This window comes from Triturus cristatus, chromosome 7 (genome assembly GCF_964204655.1).
Source record: "Triturus cristatus chromosome 7, aTriCri1.1, whole genome shotgun sequence".
NCBI lineage: Eukaryota > Metazoa > Chordata > Amphibia > Caudata > Salamandridae > Triturus > Triturus cristatus.
The window spans coordinates 169,208,358-169,228,465 of NC_140590.1; the positions used below are offsets into that span (position 1 = coordinate 169,208,358).

The following is a 20,108-nucleotide window of genomic DNA, read 5'->3' on the forward strand; positions in this document are numbered from 1 at the left end:
GGGCTTCAATTGGAATTCCATAGAGCATATTATCAAGCCCATTATCGCCGTTTTAGCAGCAGTTTTCTGCCGCTAAAGTGGCGATAATTTTATTGCCTGTCTTGATATTATGCCCCTCAGTCTTTTTACTTTTCCTTCTATTAGCTCTATGTGACACCGTATGTTTTTTTTAGGACACATAATCCCCTCTTATTTCACTAGCATAGGAATCTTAGAGAAGTGTTTGATAGAAACTGCTTTTACCCCTTCTCACTCAACTGTATCACTTGTTCCTGCTGTGTCAATATCCATAAGAGGCTATACAGAATGGACTAAAGATGGAAAATATTCACTGATTACTTTGAGCTCCTCGGAGATGCTTTTTAACAACCTAACAACCCAGTATGTATTTTTGATTCATCATTTTTTAGCAGCACTGATTCAAAAACCCTGTGTAGGGCTTTCTGCATGTGCAATAACACACTCAACATGGAGGTCCCTGGCACCCTTGAGGTGTCAATATTTGAAAACATGGATTGATTGGATTTGTTGGCTGTAGTATTATCTTCATGATAAACCTTGCCAGTAAACTTACTGTGCCTGGCACCCAGTGTATCTAGTGAACACTGATGCATCACCAAATTAATCATTTAGCCACCATAATAGCTGCACAGTAGATGAAAACTCTAAAAGCGCCACAGGTGTTCCGGAGGGCCAAAACCTAGGAGAAGAGAAGGTTCCGAATGGCCTACTGGCTCTCTCTCCAAGCAAAGTGCCAGGGAACTCCCACCTGAGCAGCAGGGTTTATTAGGTTCTAATTGCTAATGCCGAACTGCTTGCTGAGACATATCTCATTATTTCTCAAAAAGTTTCCTCCAGAAAGTCACACATACATGAAACTGGCGGGGCGGCGGTGGAACACTGGTTATCCACAGGGGGATTGCATTGTGCATCATGCTTTCTCCTGGTCAGTAATATCTGGAATACACCTGGCATCCTCTCTCCACTATAGAGATTCACAGTTACCACAGACACTACTCACCACTTCCTGCGTAATAATGGGTGCTGCCTTTTTCTCAGGCAAATTTCCTCAGCTACTGCCTCCGTACAGACGTTCACCACTTTAGTCCAAAATGAAGAGGTGGCAATCCAATACCAGCAGCGACGGAGAGATCCAAAGAGATCTTTAGTGTCTCTTAGGGGCCCCTTGGTCGCCACACAATGAAGGAAACTAGAGCATCGTGTGGTGCCACACAAAACACTCTGCCATGGTAGCCTGGGGGCCAACAGTGATTATTTTATAGCGTTCTAAAGAAACCCATCTTGTGCTTCGGAAATGTGACACTGATTCTGAAAATGAGTTCAGTACATGAAAAATAAAAAAGCAATTGTACGGTCATGAAACAGTGTGATTTTGGGAAACATAGGCTTCACTATTGCAAAATAGCTTTGTACTGTTCACTTTGCTTGTTCTTTATTCTAAACATATTGTGAGCTGCCTGAATATTTAGGGATCTACACTTACCATAGTTTATGTTTTCATGATTATTGTTTCGATTAGATCCTGCTAACTAATTGAGGATTTTTTTTATTTTTTTTTAAATTGAGAGCTGTATGCTGGTCACACTAAAGTTGACGATCGTGACATATGACATAGCTCTTAGAGCAATGAGGTCCACAGATCCAGCGGTTAGGGTAGTGTAAAAGTGAAAACAAATTGATGCATGCTGTTCCCTGACCCAATGCATAATGTTTGCCTGACTGTGCCTGAAGCTCATTGATTTCCACAGCTGACTAAGTTGCTCCCTTTCCCACAGCTCAATGGCCTACTGATCAACCTTCCATACACTGTTGACCAAGGAAAAATACAGATGTACAGGCAAGGTGGGAAGGCGGTGATCGAAACTGACTTCGGCCTCAGGCTGACTTTTGATTGGTGGAGCTCTCTCACTCTGACCATCCCTAGCACATACATCAAAGCCGTGTGTGGGCTCTGTGGAAATTTTGACAGGGACAAAAGCAATGATTTAATCTTGAGAGTGGACAGTGTGGCATCTAGCCCCACTGTTTATGGAAACAGTTGGAATTTGGAAGATATTGCAGGGTGCACAGAAGAACCTGTGGATGACTGCCCTAATATGGTGTTCATAGCAACCCAGCAGCAGCAGAACAGAAACAACTGCGGCATTCTCCTAGACCCCAGTGGACCGTTCCGCGATTGCCGCAGCACAGTGGATCCGGCAGGATACTTCCAAGACTGCGTTTACGACTTCTGCTTCTATGAAGGAAGGCAGGACATCTTTTGCCAGATGATTGCTGCTTACTCCGTGGACTGTCAGAGAGCAGGTGCAACGGTTTATCCCTGGCGAAATGAACAGTTTTGTCGTGAGTAATTTCATTTGATTACCTAAAAACAAAGCAGGTGTGCCTGTCATTCATTCACCATATCTGCACTTCTTTTAGAAAAGGCATTTCAGGGCCAGGTTTTCCATTATTCATGCAGCGCAGTGCAGAAGCAGCAAATGCACCATATTTACATAACCCGCGCACTGTGCCCACTCCAGAGTACATGCAACATTTCCCCACTGTATTCCTTAGAATGAACAAGCCAACATGCATTTGTGTTTGTAGTGGTCATTTGTTGGCCGCAGTTTTATTAGGAATACATGGATATACTTTGGCATTATTTGCATGCCCTGGTCATAAATCATCATTGGTGAACTGTCATATTTGCGTCATAAATAATATGCATTTTTGTCATACATCATATCTGCCATAAATCATATGTACATAAGCAATTAGCAAATTGGACTGACAGTTCGTTGGTTAGCTCATTTGGAGGTTCGTCATGTTTCTTGTCCCTTCTGGGTCATCTCTCTGTTCAGTTGGATTTGCGCTCTCTTTGCACGGGGGGAGCTTCTGTCCCGGAGTTAGGCCACAACTCGCTACCTTGTTGGACTCTTTTGTGCCCTGCCATCTGACGGGGGCTGAGCTGCGCGCACCGTCTCCATTTGCTACCCCCTTTTTGTAGGCCTACTCACACAGCCGTGAGGTATTCCAAAGTGAGTGGTCCTACACACCGCCCTTAGGCCAACTCACCCAGCCGTGAGGCATCCCAAGGTGAGTGGTCCAATTCTGTCACACCGCCCTTCAGTGTGCCTCCGTACCAATCACTATCCCCGTAGCTCTCCGCCATTGCCTTACCTGCTTCTCAGCACTGCGTCATTGCTGTTCCTTAGGTGTGGGTGGGTGGGACAAAATTCTCGTTGTGGCGCTGCTGCTCCCCCGCTCCACGGAGATAGGATTTAACTGGGGGAGTGGCACTTATATCTCCCCCCGAGTCTTTCCCTCCTAGCTGGCAGGTTCCCCCATTGGAGGGTTTGTACCCCATTCGTCCCCCCATTGGCCGGGGGGGCAGGCGCCTTCCTGGCGGCCGCCACTAGGGGTGGGGGGTGCGGATGCATCTCCCGCTTCTGGGCGCCTCAGCGCACAAAAAAAAACAATTTTTTGGGGGGGCTCGGCATAGGTTATGGCGCCGTCCCTTGAGGCCCCCTTTGGGGTCGGCCTCTACGACAACGCCCGCACTGTGCCCACTCCAGAGCACATGGAACATTTCCCCACTGTATTCCTTAGAATGAACAAGCCAACATGCATTTGTGTTTGTAGTGGTCATTTGTTTGCTGCAGTTTTATTAGGAATACATGGATATACTTTGGCATTATTTGCATGCCCAGGTCATAAATCATCATTGGTGAACTGTCATATTTGTGTCATAAATCATATGCATTTTTGTCATACATCATATCTGCCATAAATCATATGTACATCACCAACTAGCAAATTGGACTGACAGTTCGTTGGTTAGCTCATTTGGGGGCTTGTCTTGTTTCTTGTCCCTTCTGGGTCATCTCTCTGTTCGGTTGGATTTGTGCTCTCTTTGCACGGGGGTAACTTCTGTCCCGGAGTTAGGCCACAACTCGCTACCTTGTTGGGGGGCGGGGGTGCTTCTCGCACTTCTAAGTGCCTCAGCGTGCCAAAAAAACAGTTTTGTCCGTGGCTCAGTGTCGGATATGGCGCTGGCCCTCGAGGACCCCTTTGGGGGTGGCCTCTGCGAGAAATATGTCACTCTCCTCCTCTTTCCTTAGCGCGGCACTGAAATCAGCTGCTGATCGCCGTGGAGACAACTTTGCGCCATAGTGCAAGGGAGCCTCCGTGAGTCTAGCATAGGTTTTGTACTGGAAGGGTGCAAAATTCCCTTCCAGTACAAAATAATATGGATAGACTGATTTGAACCTTTTCCCTTTTTGGATGTGTACTGTATAGTGCAGCACATTTGCAAAGTCGGAATAGGAAGGAGAAATTTAAGCATCTCTCCTTCTTGCGTCTACTTCAAATGGGCGCAGTTTTCTCATAGAAGGTGTTAAGTCCGTTCTTGGAGAACAGAAAGCCACTGAATGCTGTAAGAAAAAGTGAAAACCTCTTCAGATAGTTAGTACACCACCTAGGAGGAGTTAAGAGTCCATCAGCCCACCCTTATTGGCGGAGCTTCGTCATCTGAGACTCTATGGGGTCACGGTCTGGGCCCACAATGTCGAGCCAGCAGGCCCTGCCGAGTGCCCGACCTAATGATCCCAAGATAGAGAAACTCCTGCCACGGTGTGTATTCAAACTTATGAAGACTCTAATGATGTGCAGTGCTCAAGTGTAAATGTGCATTAAAAATGACTACATGGGCAAAAAATATGTTTATTGAGGATTGTCCAGGTATCATATTTAAAAGTACAAATAGTCTTGGAAAGATTGACTATTTCCTGACTTAGTCTAGAACTGTGTCTTCTTTCCCAGCTTGCAGTGGGAGGAAAGCCTCACCTCACCCGGCTGACTGCTCGGAGATGGAGGCACCGCTCTGTCCGTCGGTACTTCAGACCAGACAGACAGCTCGTAGTCTGGTCTGAAGTACCGACGGACAGAGCGGTGCCTCCATCTCCGAGCAGTCAGCCGGGTGAGGTGAGGCTTTCCTCCCACAGCAAGCTGGGAAAGAAGACACAGTTCTTACATCCAAGCAAAAGGTTGCTTGTCCGGTAGGGTGGCTATTGCCACAAACTTACCTGATGATTGTATTTTCATTGTTTAAAAGATTTTTGTTTTTCACGAATTAGACACCAAACAAGTTAACCCTGCAGTAGCCTTGATTTCCATCATTTTAGGTCCTGAAGAAAGCCGGATCAGTTGAACACACCGGCTGAAACATGTCGACCTTGCTAGACTAAGTCAGGAAATAGTCAATCTTTCCAAGACTATTTGTTCTTTTAAATATGACACCTGGACAATCCTCAATAAACATATTTTTTGCCCATGTAGTCATTTTTAATGCACATTTACACTTGAGCACTGCACATCATTAGAGTCTTCATAAGTTTGAATACACACCGTGGCAGGAGTTTCTCTATCTTGGGATCATTAGGTCGGGCACTCGGCAGGGCCTGCTGGCTCGACATTGTGGGCCCAGACCGTGACCCCATAGAGTCTCAGATGACGAAGCTCCGCCAATAAGGGTGGGCTGATGGACTCTTAACTCCTCCTAGGTGGTGTACTAACTATCTGAAGAGGTTTTCACTTTTTCTTACAGCATTCAGTGGCTTTCTGTTCTCCAAGAACGGACTTAACACCTTCTGTTAGTTTTTTCCAGTGTCTTTCGGGGATTGGAGGTGTGTTTCGCAGTTTTCTCATGCCAAACCTTGTCTACTTTATTTAGTAAATAGGCTTTAGCATCAGAAACACTGGGTGGTTGCAAGGGAACGCCCATACTCCACCCATGGTACACCCCCTTAGCGCTACGTAATGCAATGCTATGCTAAGCACTACTTTGCGTTTACTTTCACGTTATTTCCAGCACTAAACAAGTTTAGCACTGGAAAGTTTATTGGAAAAAAAGATTTTGAACGGATTTCCATCACTTTTGTGACATAAACATGGAGTAAAATCTTACTAAATCTCCGCAGTTTCTATGAGAATTGAACAGTGTTGCTCTAATTAGAAAGGTGATCATTTTATTAATCCTCGAACCAGTAAACTAAAAGGAAAAAAGTAAATAAGCTTGCATCAAGAAAGCTACAGTAACAAATCCACACATTCGATTACATTTTATATAAAATATAGTCTAGATCAATCAATCAATCAATCACTGCATTTGTAAAGCGTGCTACATACTCGAGAGGGTCTCAAGACGCTGGGGAGGGGGGGTGCTACTGGTCGAAGAGCCAGGTCTTGAGAAGTCTTTTGAAGGCCAGCAGGTCCTGGGTCTGTCGTAGGATGGTGGGGAGAGTGTTCCAGGTCTTGGCGGCGAGGTAGGAGAAGGATCTACCGCCGGCGGTGGTTTTTTGGATGCGGGGGACTGTGGCGAGGGCGAGGTTGGCTGAGCGGAGGCTTCGGGTGGGGGTGTGGAAGCTGAGTCGGTTGTTGAGGTAGGTGGGTCCGGTGTTGTGCAGTGCTTTGTGTGCGTAGATCAGGAGCTTGAAGGTGATCCTTTTGTTGACGGGGAGCCAGTGCAGGCCTTTCAGGTGGAGTGTGATGTGGCTGCGGCGGGGGGCGTCGAGGATGAGTTGGGCCGAGGCGTTCTGGATGCGTTGGAGTCGTCTCAGGAGCTTGTTTGTAGTTCCTGAGTAGAGGGCGTTCCCGTAGTCGAGTCTGTTGGTGATGAGGGCCTGGGTAACGGTTTTTCTCTTGTCAAGGGGGATCCATTTGAAGATCCTGCGGAGCATACGGAGGGTGTTGAAGCAGGACGCGGAGACGGCGTTGACTTGCCTGGTCATGGAGAGAGTGGAGTCGAGGATGACCCCCAGGTTGCGTGCGTGGTCCGTGGGTTCCGGGGTTGTGCCTAGTGACGTGGGCCACCAAGAGTCGTCCCAGGCTGATGGGGTGGGTCCGAGAATGAGGACCTCCGTCTTGTCTGAGTTCAGCTTCAGTCTGCTGTCCTTTATCCAGTCGGCTACCGCCTTCATTCCTCTGTGGAGGTTAGCTTTGATGGTGTGGGGATCTTCGGTGAGGGATATGATCAGCTAGGTGTCGTCGGCATAGGAGATGATGTTGAGGTTGTGTTGTCGTGCGACGTGGGCGAGGGGGGCCATGTAGATATTGAACAGCGTCGGGCTGAGGGAGGATCCCTGTGGGACGCCGCAGATGATCTCGGTGGTTTTGGAGCGGAAGGGTGGGAGGCGGACGCTCTGGGTTCTGCCGGAGAGGAAGGATGTGGTCCAGGCCAGGGCCTTCTCTTGGATACCGGCGTCATGGAGGCGTGCTGATAGGGTGCGGTGGCAGACCGTGTCAAAGGCTGCTGATAGGTCCAGGAGGATGAGGGCGGCTGTTTCTCCTTTGTCCATCAGGGTCCGGATGTCGTCAGAGGCGGCGATGAGGGCGGTCTCGGTGCTGTGGTTGCTGCGAAAACCGGATTGGGAAGGGTCCAGGATGTTGTTAACTTCGAGGTAGCGGGTCAGCTGTTTGTTGACAATCTTCTCGGTCACTTTTGCCGGGAAAGGGAGCAGGGAGATGGGCCGGAAGTTCTTGAGGTCCTTGGGGTCCGCCTTGGACTTCTTCAGAAGGGCGTTGATCTCGGCGTGCTTCCAGCTTTCTGGAAAGTTGCTGTCTCGAAGGAACAGTTGATTGTTTTCCAGAGGTGGGGCTCAATGGTTGTGCTGGCTTTGTTGAAGACGTGGTGAGGGCAAAGGTCCGATGGGGATCCGGAGTAGGTTTTGATGGTGTCTTCGTCGCTGACGCTGGACCAGACGGTCAGGCGACTGGTGCGAGTGGTAGTCGTAGGGGTGGTGCACTCGGTGGTGGGTGCGGGGGGGTCGGAGTTGAAGCTGTCGTGGATGTCAGTGATCTTGCGGTGGAAGAAGGTGGCCAGGGAGTCGCACATGTCTTGAGATGGCGGGATGTTGTTGGTGTTGGAGCTGGGGTTGGAGAGTTCTTTCACGATGCTGAAGAGCTCTTTGGTGTTGTGTGCGTTGTTGTCTAGGCGGTCCTTGAAGGCGGTCTTCTTGGCGGTCCTGATGAGTTGGTGGTGTCTGTGGGTGGCGCTCTTGAGGGCTGTGTGGTTGTCTGGTGTTCGGTTGTGGAGCCATTTCTTCTCCAGCTTCCGAAAGGTGTGCTTGGAGATCCGGAGGTCCTCGGTGAACCAGGCGGCTTTCTTGTTGGTGTGGTTGGTTGTAGAGGTCTTGAGAGGGGCGAGGGTGTTGGCGCAGTCGTTGATCCACTGTGTGAGGTTGGTCGCGGCGGTGTCTGGGTCGGTGGGGTCGGTGGGTGGTCTCAGGGCGAGGGCGGTAGTCAGTTGGTCCTCGGGGACCTTGCCCCAGCAGCGGCGTGGTAGCTGTTGGGTGCGGTGGTGTGTGGTGGGTTTCCTGAAGGTGAAGTGGACGCATCTGTGGTCGGTCCAGTGTGGTTGGGTGGTGTGGTTGAAGGAGACGTGGGGGCTTGCGGAGAAGATGGGGTCGAGCGTGTGTCCAGCGGCGTGGGTAGGTGTCGTTACGAGCTGTTTGAGTCCGAGGTTGGCGATCAGAGCGGTGGGGTTGGCGTTGTTGTTGTTCTCGAGGTGGCAGTTCAGGTCCCCGAGGAGGATGTAGTCCATGGAAGCGAGGGCGTGGGTGCTGATGAGGTCGCCGATGGTGTCACTGAACTGTGGGCGGGGTCCGGGAGGTTTGTAGATGAGAGTTCCTCTGAGGGTGGTGTTGGGATCGGTGTGGATCTGGAAGTGCATGTGCTTGGCGGTGGTGAGGGTGTCGTCGGTGTTCGTTGATATTTTGATGGAGTCTTTGTGGATGATGGCGATTCCTCCTCCCACTCCGTTGGTGCGGTCTCTGCGGGAGATCTTGTAGCCCTGTGGGATGGCTATGGCGATGTCTGGTGCTGAGGTGACGTTCAGCCAGGTCTCCGTCAGGAAGGCGACGTCAGGGGCGGTAGAGTCTAGGAGGTCCCAGAGTTCGATGGCGTGCTTGTGAGCGGAGCGGGTGTTGAGGAGGATGCAGCAGAGGTGGTTGGGTTCTCTGGCTGGTGGTGTGGAGGGTTGGATGCTGGTGAATCTGCAGTTCCGGCAGGTGAAAGGCCCCTGGGTGTGTTTCGGGGTGGCCGGGTAGCAGGGGTGGTCTGTTCTGGAGTTGAGTGCGTGGAGGGTGCTTGTGTCGTAGTGCAGTCTGGCGTTGCGGGGGGTTTCGGGGTCCAGGGGTTCTGGCACTGGGTGCGGTCCAGGCGCGGACGGGCGCAGACGGGCTTGCCTTAGGCGCGCCTTTGGCGCGTCCGCTGCGCGGCCGCTTTGCGGCCTTCATATGAGGGCAGAGTGAGGGAGGAGCAGCTGGGAGGTGGGAGCGGGGCGGCCAATGGGAGTGAAGGGGGCGGGGCCGCAGGGGCTCAGCGGTGGGGGAAAACCCGGGGAAAACCTGGGGAAAAAACGTCGGGAAAGGACGGCGGGAGAGGGACAACAGAGCACAGGGGTACAGAAAGCAAAACACAGGGGCACAGAATGAAAAAATCAAAGTGGCACAGAAAGCCATGCGCAGGGGTACAGAATAAAAAAGGGAGCGAGCAGTCAGGCGGCAAAAGCGGCAACGGAGGTTCAACCCACAGGGGGCTGCGTGGCGGATGGGGGGAGCGACCTGCCTGGTGATAGGGTCAAAGGATATAGATAGTTCAGCATGTGAGATCTAGAGGACCACCTTGCAACCACATGTTAAGGCTCCTGTTTTCCCCACACTTTTCATCCCAACATGTCCATTCACTCAGCCACTGAAATATCGGTATTCTTCCTCCTTCTTGCAGGATCCGACCAAATGACAGTAGTTCCCAGCGTGTAACTCACTAGAAACATGTTGCCCACACCACAATAAAGTGATGCAGCCAGGATAGCCTCATAGCTTTGATATTTGCCAGTGCTATGCTGGGCAATTACTGGTTCTCTTTCAAATGGGAGGCTCTTGAGGCTGTCCTGATTGATTACCCCTCTTCAGCCACTCCCCTCACACTTGTTTGCTGATTAAGCACAAGTGACTAGAAGACACACAAGTGTTTCAGGATCACAAGGGGTGAGGCAATAAACCTGAATAATCTTTAAAGCCTGGTTTCTATCTCTAAAAGGGATCTGTAAGCTGAAGCCACCACTGGTGTCAAGGGCAGGGTCCATTAGGTGCAACCGTGGCCGGGGCAGGTAAGATCGGTGGGGTAGGGTGGGGGGAGTCGACAGACGACTACGAGTGAAAAGAAAATGTAAAAGAAAAGAAAACCCCTTATCTTTCACTCGATGCAACAGGGGCAAGGCATGTGGTTTTTGTTTTTTTAAATTGTACTATCCCTTCATAGTCATCTGTCGACTGCCCCCCACCCTGCCCCACCAATCTTACCTGCACTGCCCTCAGCTGGCTGATTAGGTGTCTGCTGATGAGTAGGACTTCTTGGGAAATGATAAGAGAGTGAAAGACATTCAGAATGTCTCCTCACGGCCTGCCTCCCAGCAGTTTATGCTGGACTGCTCATGATGCCTCTATATGGCCAGTTCTGATGCCTTCTCATGTGTGAGCAGACTTTGCTTTAGGAAAAACCTGTTCTCTGTACATAAAAGTCAGTTCACTTGTGCTGCTCCTGATATGGCCTGTTCCAATAACAGCTATGCCCTGTTTATGAGTATGGGGGTGAGGAATTACCATATGAAACTCTTCCCCACCTGATTCAGAGTGGGTCAGTATTCCAGCACACGGGGCCCGATTCACAGAACTAACTTAAGACAAAATCCTAAACTTACTACCATTTTCGTATTCACAGAAGGCACTTACTCATTTTGGTATTCACAGAAGACACTTACTCACTTCGGTATTCACAGAAGTTAGCAGTCCTAACTTTAGGACTCCTAAATGCCTTCTGTGAATACCGAAAGTCTTAAAATTAGGATTTTTCTCAGTTTAGGAGTCCTAAAGTTAGGACTGCTAACTTCACTACTACTAAACTGAGAAAAATCCTAATTTTAAGACTTTCGGTATTCACAGAAGGCATTTAGGAGTCCTAAAGTTAGGAGTCCTAACTATACTACTACTAAACTGAGAAAAATCCTAATTTTAAGACTTTCGGTATTCACAGAAGGCATTTAGGAGTCCTAAAGTTAGGACTCCTAACTTCTGTGAATACCGAAATGAGTAAGTGCCTTCTGTGAATACCAAAATGAGTAAGTGCCTTCTGTGAATATCAAAATGGTAGTAAGTTTAGGTTCTTGTCTTAAGTTAGTTCTGTGAATCGGGCCCACGGTCTTCCCAGATATGGTATGATATGGCATGGTATGGAATGGAATGGTATGGTATGAGTAACAAGTGAGAAGTTGTCCCTGATCCTTCAAAGGCACAGGCATTAATTAGGCACAGATGCAGATCACTTCTGTTTACCACACTGGTTAGAGGTGCAAGGAAAAATTTCCTAGCTAGCGTAACGGAAAGTTTCAATTCCATTAATGACTCGGAGGCGAGGATTATGCTTTATTCACAGCAGCCATTTTGAAACAATTAACAACTACCATTCCCATGAACCATAGGGAATGAGACAAAGTTTTAACAATAGAGTCCAGGTACAGAGTGTCCATGTGAACCACCAATCACGGGCTTCAGTCAGATTATAGTCCTCTGTCCATCTCAGTTCCCCCTCTTGCGTCGCTCGTAGCCAGCCAGCCTGTGCAGTTCAGGAATCCTGCTTGTTGGAGTCTCCTGAAAGGAGCAAAGGAGATAATTAGGCTATAGCCATGGCTAAGGATTAGCTCTGTAGGGGAAGAACAAAGGAAAAAATATTGCAAACAACACCACAATTAAAGCAACAGAAGCGATATAAGCTAAATTGATTACTTACCCTGGTACGAGGGTGGGACGTTACACGAAGTTGTACCCTGGGTGGGATAATCCTCGCCTCTGAGTCCTTAATAGAATTGAAACTTTCTGTTACGATAGCTAGGAAATGTTTTATTCTATGTCAGGACCGGAGGCGAGGATTATGCTCGTTTAAAGCTTACTCACCACCAAATGAGCAATATCAAGCACCGGTTTAAAGTAGAACTGGTTGAAAGTAGAGTCTGAAGACCAATCTGCTGCATTCAGAATGTCTTCCAGACGAGGTCCCAGGGTAAATGCTTTAGAGGCCATTGCACCTCTAGTAGAATGGGCCCCAAAGGCCCGGAGGTCTATACCAGCCTCCTGCATCACCCAACGAACCAAACGGGCAATCGTTGGTGACGAAACTCCTCTAACATTTTCTCTTAGGCCTTGAGACAGGCCACCACACACAACTTTGGCGACTCCGGGAACACCGGATAGGAAATAGTCTTCGTATTCGTTTTAGTCCGTCTACTGAAAGTAAATGTAACCCCAGAAGGGGAGAAAATTTTTCCCGAGATATCCAGGGCTCGGACATCTGACACACGCCAGCAGGAGACAAGACAGAGCAGCATGGCTAACTTTGCTGAAAGCTCTTTACGCAAGAGGAATCTGTTTGGTTTCCAGGACAGGAACAGATTCAAAACCTGATTAACGTCCCAAAGCACTGAATACCTCGGTTCCGGGGGCAAGGAAAGGCGAATGCCACGCAGAAGTCGGCAGACGAGACGGTCTTCTCCCACAGGGGAGCCGTCCACCAAGACATGACCTGCTGAGATAGCGGAACGGAAGGTGTTAATCGTGCGGTATCTAAACCGTCCTCCGCCAGACCCACCAGGAAGTTCAATATGGCAGTTACATTCGCTGCCACGGGATCAAAACCCTGTCGTAGACACCAATGGACCACCTTCCCCAGGTAGATCGGTAGCTCTTAACGGTGCTGTCAGCCCAGGCCTTGGAGATGAATTTTACAGCCGCTCCCGAAAGGCCCGGGACCGCCCATCGTCCCCGGTAATCCACCATGCCATCAGGTCCAGGGTGCCCTGCACGATGAGCGGATGAGGTGCTCTGTCCGGATTGAGCAGAAGGGCTGGAAAGCGGGGGAGTGGGATTGGAGAATCCCAGTAAAGTTCCAGAAGAACTGGAAACCAAACTTGAGACCTCCAAATCGGGGTTACCACCACTACATTCGCCCCTTGATGCCAAACTTGGGCTGAGACCCCCGTTATCATTGCAAACGGGGGAAAGGCGTAACCCGCCTCGTCCTGGAGGAACGCATCTGTCTTCTCTGCGTGGGGGTCCGGCCTCGAGCTGAAGAAACAGGGAAGGTGCTGGTCTAGCAGGGACGCAAAGAGGTCGACCGAAAACAGGCCAGATGGTTTGAAGGTCCGCAAACACTCCCGGGTGCAGCTGCCACAGACTCTTCGTGGAGGTGCCGCGACTAGAAATCCGTCACCTGATTGTCCTGCCCGGGAAGATACTCCGCCGTGACAGAGATTTGACGGTCCAGGCAATATCGACAAATAATCGCCGCTAGGTCCGAGAGGGCTTTGGACCCCGTGTCACCGAGGTGATTGATGTATCGGACCGCCGAAATGTTGTCCATCTTGAGGAGGACACAAGACCAGATCGAGTCCTTGGTCCAGCACTGGATCACGAACGAACCAGCTAAGAGTTCAAGACAATTGATATGAAGTAGCTGTTCTTGTAGTGACCACATTCCGCCCGTGGTGAACTCACCACACCTCGCGCCCCAACCGGATCTGCTGGCGTCGGATTCGATAACGATGTCGGGTTTGGATCCGAAGATCGCTCTCCCGTTCCAAGCCTCCATGTTGGAGAGCCACCACTGGAGCTCCTCCGTGGCCTCCGCTGATAAAGGTACTTTCTGTGAATAGGAGAGACCCCGCCAAAGGTGCATCGCCTTGAGGTGTTGGAGAGCTCGGTAATGTAAGAGACCCGGAAAAATGGCCTGGATAGAGGCTGAGAGAAGGCCCACGATGCGAGCTATCTGCCAGATGGATATCTGGGACTGTGCCAGCATTCGGCGGATTTCGTGACGAGGGAAGCTTCGACAGAGTCTATCAAGAAACCGAGAAAAACGACCTTCTGGGCAGGCACCAGAGTGGATTTGGACTCGTGGACTACAAATCCCAGGCTCTGCAGAAGGTTCACCGCCATCTGGAGCTGGGATGCGAGAGTCTTGGGACACTGCGCCATCAGCAAGATATCGTCGAGGTACACGATGAGACGGACTCCCGACGCCCTGAGACGCTCTACAACCGGCCGGAGGACCTTGGTGAAACACCACGGAGCTGAGGAGAGGCCGAACGGAAGAGCGGTGAACTCGAAAGTTGTGCCCCTCCAGAGAAATTGAAGAAACCTCCAGTGCGAAGGGAAGATCGGGATCGTGAGGTAGGCGTCCTTGAGTTCGAGGCAAGCTAACCAGTCGTGAGGGCGAAGAATGTCTCGAAGGAGGTGAATTCCCTCCATCTTGAAGTGGCGGTACACAAGCCATTCTTTGAACTCCCGAAGGTTGATCACCGGCTGTTGACCGCCATCGACCTTGTCCACCAAAAAGAGGTTGCTGATGAAACCTCTTGGATGCAGGGAAGACTCCTCGATTGCCCCTTTTATTAAGAGGGACCGCACCTCCTGGTCTACCAAGGCGGCATCTGCCTGTAAAAAACAAAGAGGGCGTGGCCGGACGGGCTGGCAGGGGTCCCCTTGGCACTCTATGTGAAACCCCTGAACGTCTGTAACATCCATGCGTCCTCCGTGAGCGAAGTCCGAGCCTGGAAAAAATGCGCCAGACAGCCCCCCACCCTTAGAAGGGAAGAAGGGAGAACATTCGCCTCTATTCTTGCCACGGCAACCTCTGGTGGGGTAGAAGTTCCCGAAACGTGCGGAATCTTGATACTGGCCTTGGTTGTAGCCTTGTCCCCTGTTGTTGTAGGGACGGCCGGACGAGCTGCCCCTTCCTCGTCCGGCCCCACAGAAAACCCGGGGGCGAAAAACCTTTCTAATGGATGTTTGGGCCCTGTCCAGGGACGTAAAGATATTCACAAAACACCCAAGTTCCCTAATAAACGGCTCTCCAAAGAGGCCACCTTGGGCGACCGGGCCTGCTTCCGAATCGGCGAGGTCTCCCAACTTTGGGTCTATCTTAATAAGAAGGGACCGAAGCCGTTTGGTAGAAAGGGTGCAGTTGGCGTTTCCTAGAAAAAACACCGCTCGTTGTGCCGGAGGACTTGGCTTCCTCCGCCATATCTAGTATCTTGGTCGGGGGCCCCAAGGTTTCCAAGAGCTTGTCTTGGCAAGGCCGTCACGATCTGTCAATGCCCTTCTTGGGGTCCTTGACAAATTTCTGGAGAAACTTGGCCATGCGCGGATCTAAATCAGGGGTGGCAGGTACCTTACCCGCTAAGGAGGGGCGGGGGCAAATGGCAAATGGCAATGCTCAGAAAGAACTAAAGAGCAGGCCTGTCTTCATCCTTCTCGCTTCACTGTCTGAACCTCCATCCATAAGCCACTTGAATGCATGCAATCCACTTCCACTGTCTGTGAAAGCTAGGTCCATCCTCCATCTAATCTCATAATAAAACATGGGCTTACCAAATGTATTACACTGGTCCAGTTAATCTGACTCTCACAACACACAGACCTACTTCAATGCATGTGCTACACACTCACTGCACACACATGTAGAACTGTCAAGATTCTGGGTTTCACATACCAGTGGAACTTTATAAGAGGAGAGCAGGTAGGCCAGTTTATCCTTGACACAGAGAAAAAGGCCTAGCCATGCTACTGATTCACAAAATATAATATACTGCCACTGCTGCTTTATGTGATGCACCTAGGGCATTGACAGTATTCCAATGCCCATTATGAGGGCATGCTGAGTGCACCCTTCTAGGTTACAGAACAGGTTATGGACCTCTTATTACAAGAGTTAAGCCACAGGCTTCTGCGCACAATCTAGATTTCCATGATGCCAGGGCCCAAAAAAAGTCCGTATCACAGTTTTACAGGCATTTGGCTCTCAGCACAGAGATACACACCCACTCACGATTCAGGGGACATTCATAGCACTAGTGGTGTGCAATTTTGTTTTTCTGCAATCTGGATGATTTTACCAAATAACACATATAGTGCGAAACTCATTTTGCCAGTACCTCAAGTAACTTTTCACTGTGAGGACATTGGTCACACCAAAATGTTATGTAAGATACTGGCAGGAGGATCACTGACGAAATATCGAGAAGAAGAATATCGAATTGCCAAAATATCGAAGTAAAAATATAGAATGCCAAAATATCCAAGCCCTATCTCCAAACAGGTAAGTACAAAAATATAGAATCCTAAATATCGTTGTAAAAAATATAGTTAGTCACAATATCGAATTATTGTAAATGTCTTAAAATTAATGTAAAATTAATGAAATAAAACATGTAATTAACTGAAACATACTTAAAAATACTTAAATTGCTTTAAAATTAATAAATAATGAATGTAAGTAAAAAAAAATAATAATACATATATATTAACGTAATATTTTTTTTAAAAATGCAATATTTTGTGCGTAGGATAGCGGGCGGGTAAAATTTACTATTACCACTCCAGTAAGTGCAATAGTAGGGAAAACGTTGGATAGCGGGAGGGTAAAAATTACTATTCCCACTCCAGAGAGTGCAACAGTAGGGAAAGCGTTGGATAGCGGGAGGGTAAAAATTAGTATTCCCACTCCAGACAGTGTAATAATAGGGAAAGCATTGGATAGCGTAGGGGCAAAAATTAATATTCACACTCCAGAGAGTGCAACAGTAGGGAAAACGTTGGATAGCGGGAGGGTAAAATTTACTATTCCCACTCCAGTGACTTCAACAGTAGGGAAAGCATTGGATAGCGTAGGGGTAAAAATTACTATTCCCACTCCAAAGAGTGCAACAGTAGGGAAAGCGTTGGATAGAGTAGGGCTAAAAATTACTATTCCCACTCCAGAGAGTGCAACAGTAGGGAAAGCGTTGGATAGCGTAGGGGTAAACATTACTATTCCCAGTTCAGAGAGTGCAACAGTAGGGAAAGCGTTGGATAGCGGGAGGGCAACATTTACTATTCCCACTCCAGTGAGTGCAACAGTAGGGAAAACGTCAGATGGCGTAGGGGTAAAAATTACTATTGCCACTCCAAAGAGTGAAACAGTAGGGAAAGCGTTGGATAGCGTAGGGGTAAAAATTACTATTCCCACTCCAGAGAGTGCAACAGTAAGGAAAGCGTTGGATAGTGTAGGGGTAAAAATTACTATTCCCACTCCAAAGAGTGCAACAGTAGGGAAAGCGTTGGATAGCGTAGGGGTAAAAATTACTATTCCCACTCCAGTGAGTGCAACTGTAGGGTAAGTGTTGGATAGCGTAGGGGTAAAAATTACTATTCCCACTCAAGAGAGTGCAACAGTAGGGAAAGCGTTGGATAGCGGGAGGGTAAAAATTACTATTCCCACTCCAAAGAGTGTAACAGTAGGGAAAGCGTTGGATAGCGTAGGGGTAAAAATTACTATTCCCACTCCAAAGAGTGCAACTGAAGGGAAAGCGTTGGATAGCGTAGGGGTAAAAATTACTATTCCCACTCCAGAGAGTGCAACATTAGGAAAAGCGTTGGATAGCGGGAGGGTAAAATTTACTATTCCCACTCCAGTGAGTGCAACTCTAGGGTAAGCGTTGGATACCGTAGGGGTAAAAATTATTATTCCCACTCCAGTGAGTGCAATAGTAGGGAAAGCGTTGGATAGTGTAGGGGTAAAAATTGCTATTCCCACTCCAGTGAGTGCAATAGTAGGGAAAATAATAATTTAATATTTTATTAAAAATAAATAAATTATTAATACCAAATAAAATTATTAAAATTAATTACCAATCACACAATATTTAATAATTATTTCATTATAAATGCCAATGTTTTCTTATTAATAACCTATTAATAATTAATTAACAACCAATTAATTTTCAATGCCAAAAATTAATAAATACAATTAATACCAATTAATAATTAATTAAGAATAAATTAATTAGCAATATACCATAATTATTTCAATAATTAATTATTTACAATCAAATTAATTCCCACCATATTTCCCTATAAACCCACAACCCGCTACAAATAATAAATTAATACAATTAACATAATTATCAATTAAACAATTAATACTAATTAATTACCAATTAATACAAATTATTTACCAATTAATAATTAATCAACAACCAATTAATTTTCAATACCAATTAATAATTACCTAATAACAATTAAATTACTTCCCACCCTATTCCCCTATAAACCCACAACCCCCTACAGAAGTAAAACGCTAAATTAAATTAAAAATAATTAATAATTCCTAAACAATATTATTTAATGTACTATAATTAAATTACTTCCCACCCTAATCCCCTATAAACCCACAACCCGCTACGGAATTAAATTACACAAAAATTAAATAACATAAAATTCATTACTTTAAAAATGTTCAAACATACATTCCAAAATTTATACATACTTTTAACACATATACTAACACTTAAAACACTATAAAAAAATTCGATATTTTTAACAACTATATTATGAGTGTCGATATTACTTACTTCTATATTATTTAAATCGATATTTTATTTCTTACCTGATTTTCGATATTCTTCACCACTATATTTTGGCAATTCGATATTCTGTCCATTCTATAGTAAAAACTCGATATTCTGTCCTGTCGATATTTTGAATTCGATATTATGTCTGTTTACCTGGCAGGAGACTTAGGAGAAAAATTCTTATTTAAAGAGAAAATGTCTCTTCCCAAGACATCTTCAGCTGAAACTAATCTCTCATGGGTAAAACTCATGTGAAATTTTGCACTATGTGGTACAAATTCCACATAATTCATGCATTGGAAAATATAGGGATTATGCAGTATTACACAACAAAGAAATCATTGCATAGGCCTGCTAGAAAGACGAACTTCAGTAGGTGGGGGGAACTACGGATTGGCGACCACCATGCCCTTGAACATAAAACATTGACAACAAAAGGCCTGTATCTTGATTGGCTAGCCAGTGAGACATTACAGGCATGTGGATACATTCCTTAAAGTCTGGAAGAGACTAGAATGTGGACATTTATCATCCTCAATTGAAAATGTTAGGCATATTTTTTATGCTTGGATTCGTAACAATTGGGTGGCAAATGTTTTGTGTATCACCATAATTTCCTGCCATTTTGTATGTCCTAGCTTAGCACACAATAAAACCTATATCTATATTATAGTAGTATTTCTTAACTTCTTAGAACCAAATGTGAGAAACATCAAATAAACAATTATCCTCGCAAGAGTAACTGGAAGGTCTAGAGCAGTCTCACGTTTTAAACGCCCCCCACTTAGTCCATAGTTAGCCAATGAGAACCTTGCCCATTGTTCTCAATCTGCAGGTTCTCAAACTGTTTCTACGACTCTAGGGAAGACTGAGAAATATAAGCAGAGGGGGCAAAAAACACTCTAGCTATGAAATAGAGGATGGGAAAGCTTAATCAAAGGAATTTAAAAAGGAAGAAGTAAAGGGAGGACGGAAGGGTGAATAAAGGCATATAGTAACGACCAAAGAAAGAAATTGATGGGAAAAAAGTAATGAAGAAAGTAATGAAGAAAGGAGGAGAGGAATGATAAGTATGAGAAAAGAATAAAGGAAGTGAGGAAGGAAGAAGTGCAGGACGAAAAGGATAAATTAATGAGAAATAGAAAGGATGAATAATGGAAGAGTAAGAAGTTTAAGAATGCCTACAAAAATAACGCAATGCATAACAAAAACAGAGGAATAACGAAGGAAAGGAATGGATAACTTGATGAATAAAGAAAGTAAAATAAGGATAAAGAAAAAATAAGATGGTGGAGAAGGGATGAGATGAAAGTGAGAAATCAGTGAGGAAATTACTTAAGAAATGCATGAATATTAGAATGAAGAAGAAGAGGATAAACAAAGGAGTAATTAAAGAAGGATGGGAGGAAGAAGGGAGTTAAAAAAAGAATAGGGATGATTAATGGAAGATTGAGCTGCTATTCTGTGCTGCAGGAAGGATTGAACATAGGTTTTCAGCCAGAGGTAATGCTGAGCCCCTGCATGGCGGTGAAATGGAGCAAAGGTGTAATGTGCTCAGATAGTCCTAGTTTCTGAAGAGATAGTATCTGCTGTATAATGATGGTGT

At 46.8% G+C, this 20,108-nt stretch overlaps 1 protein-coding gene across 1 annotated transcript in view; it reads left to right on the top strand.

Annotated features, from left to right (window-relative positions):
* The window catches only part of LOC146809137 (IgGFc-binding protein-like), a gene marked incomplete at its 5' end in the record, with an annotated part of 458,615 nt that overhangs the window by 93,464 nt on the left and 345,043 nt on the right, over positions 1–20,108 (top strand). The window contains one exon of the mRNA XM_085615951.1: positions 1,797–2,364. Within this exon, the coding sequence (XP_085472077.1) occupies positions 1,797–2,364 (568 nt within the window). The remainder of the gene's footprint in view (positions 1–1,796; positions 2,365–20,108) is intronic.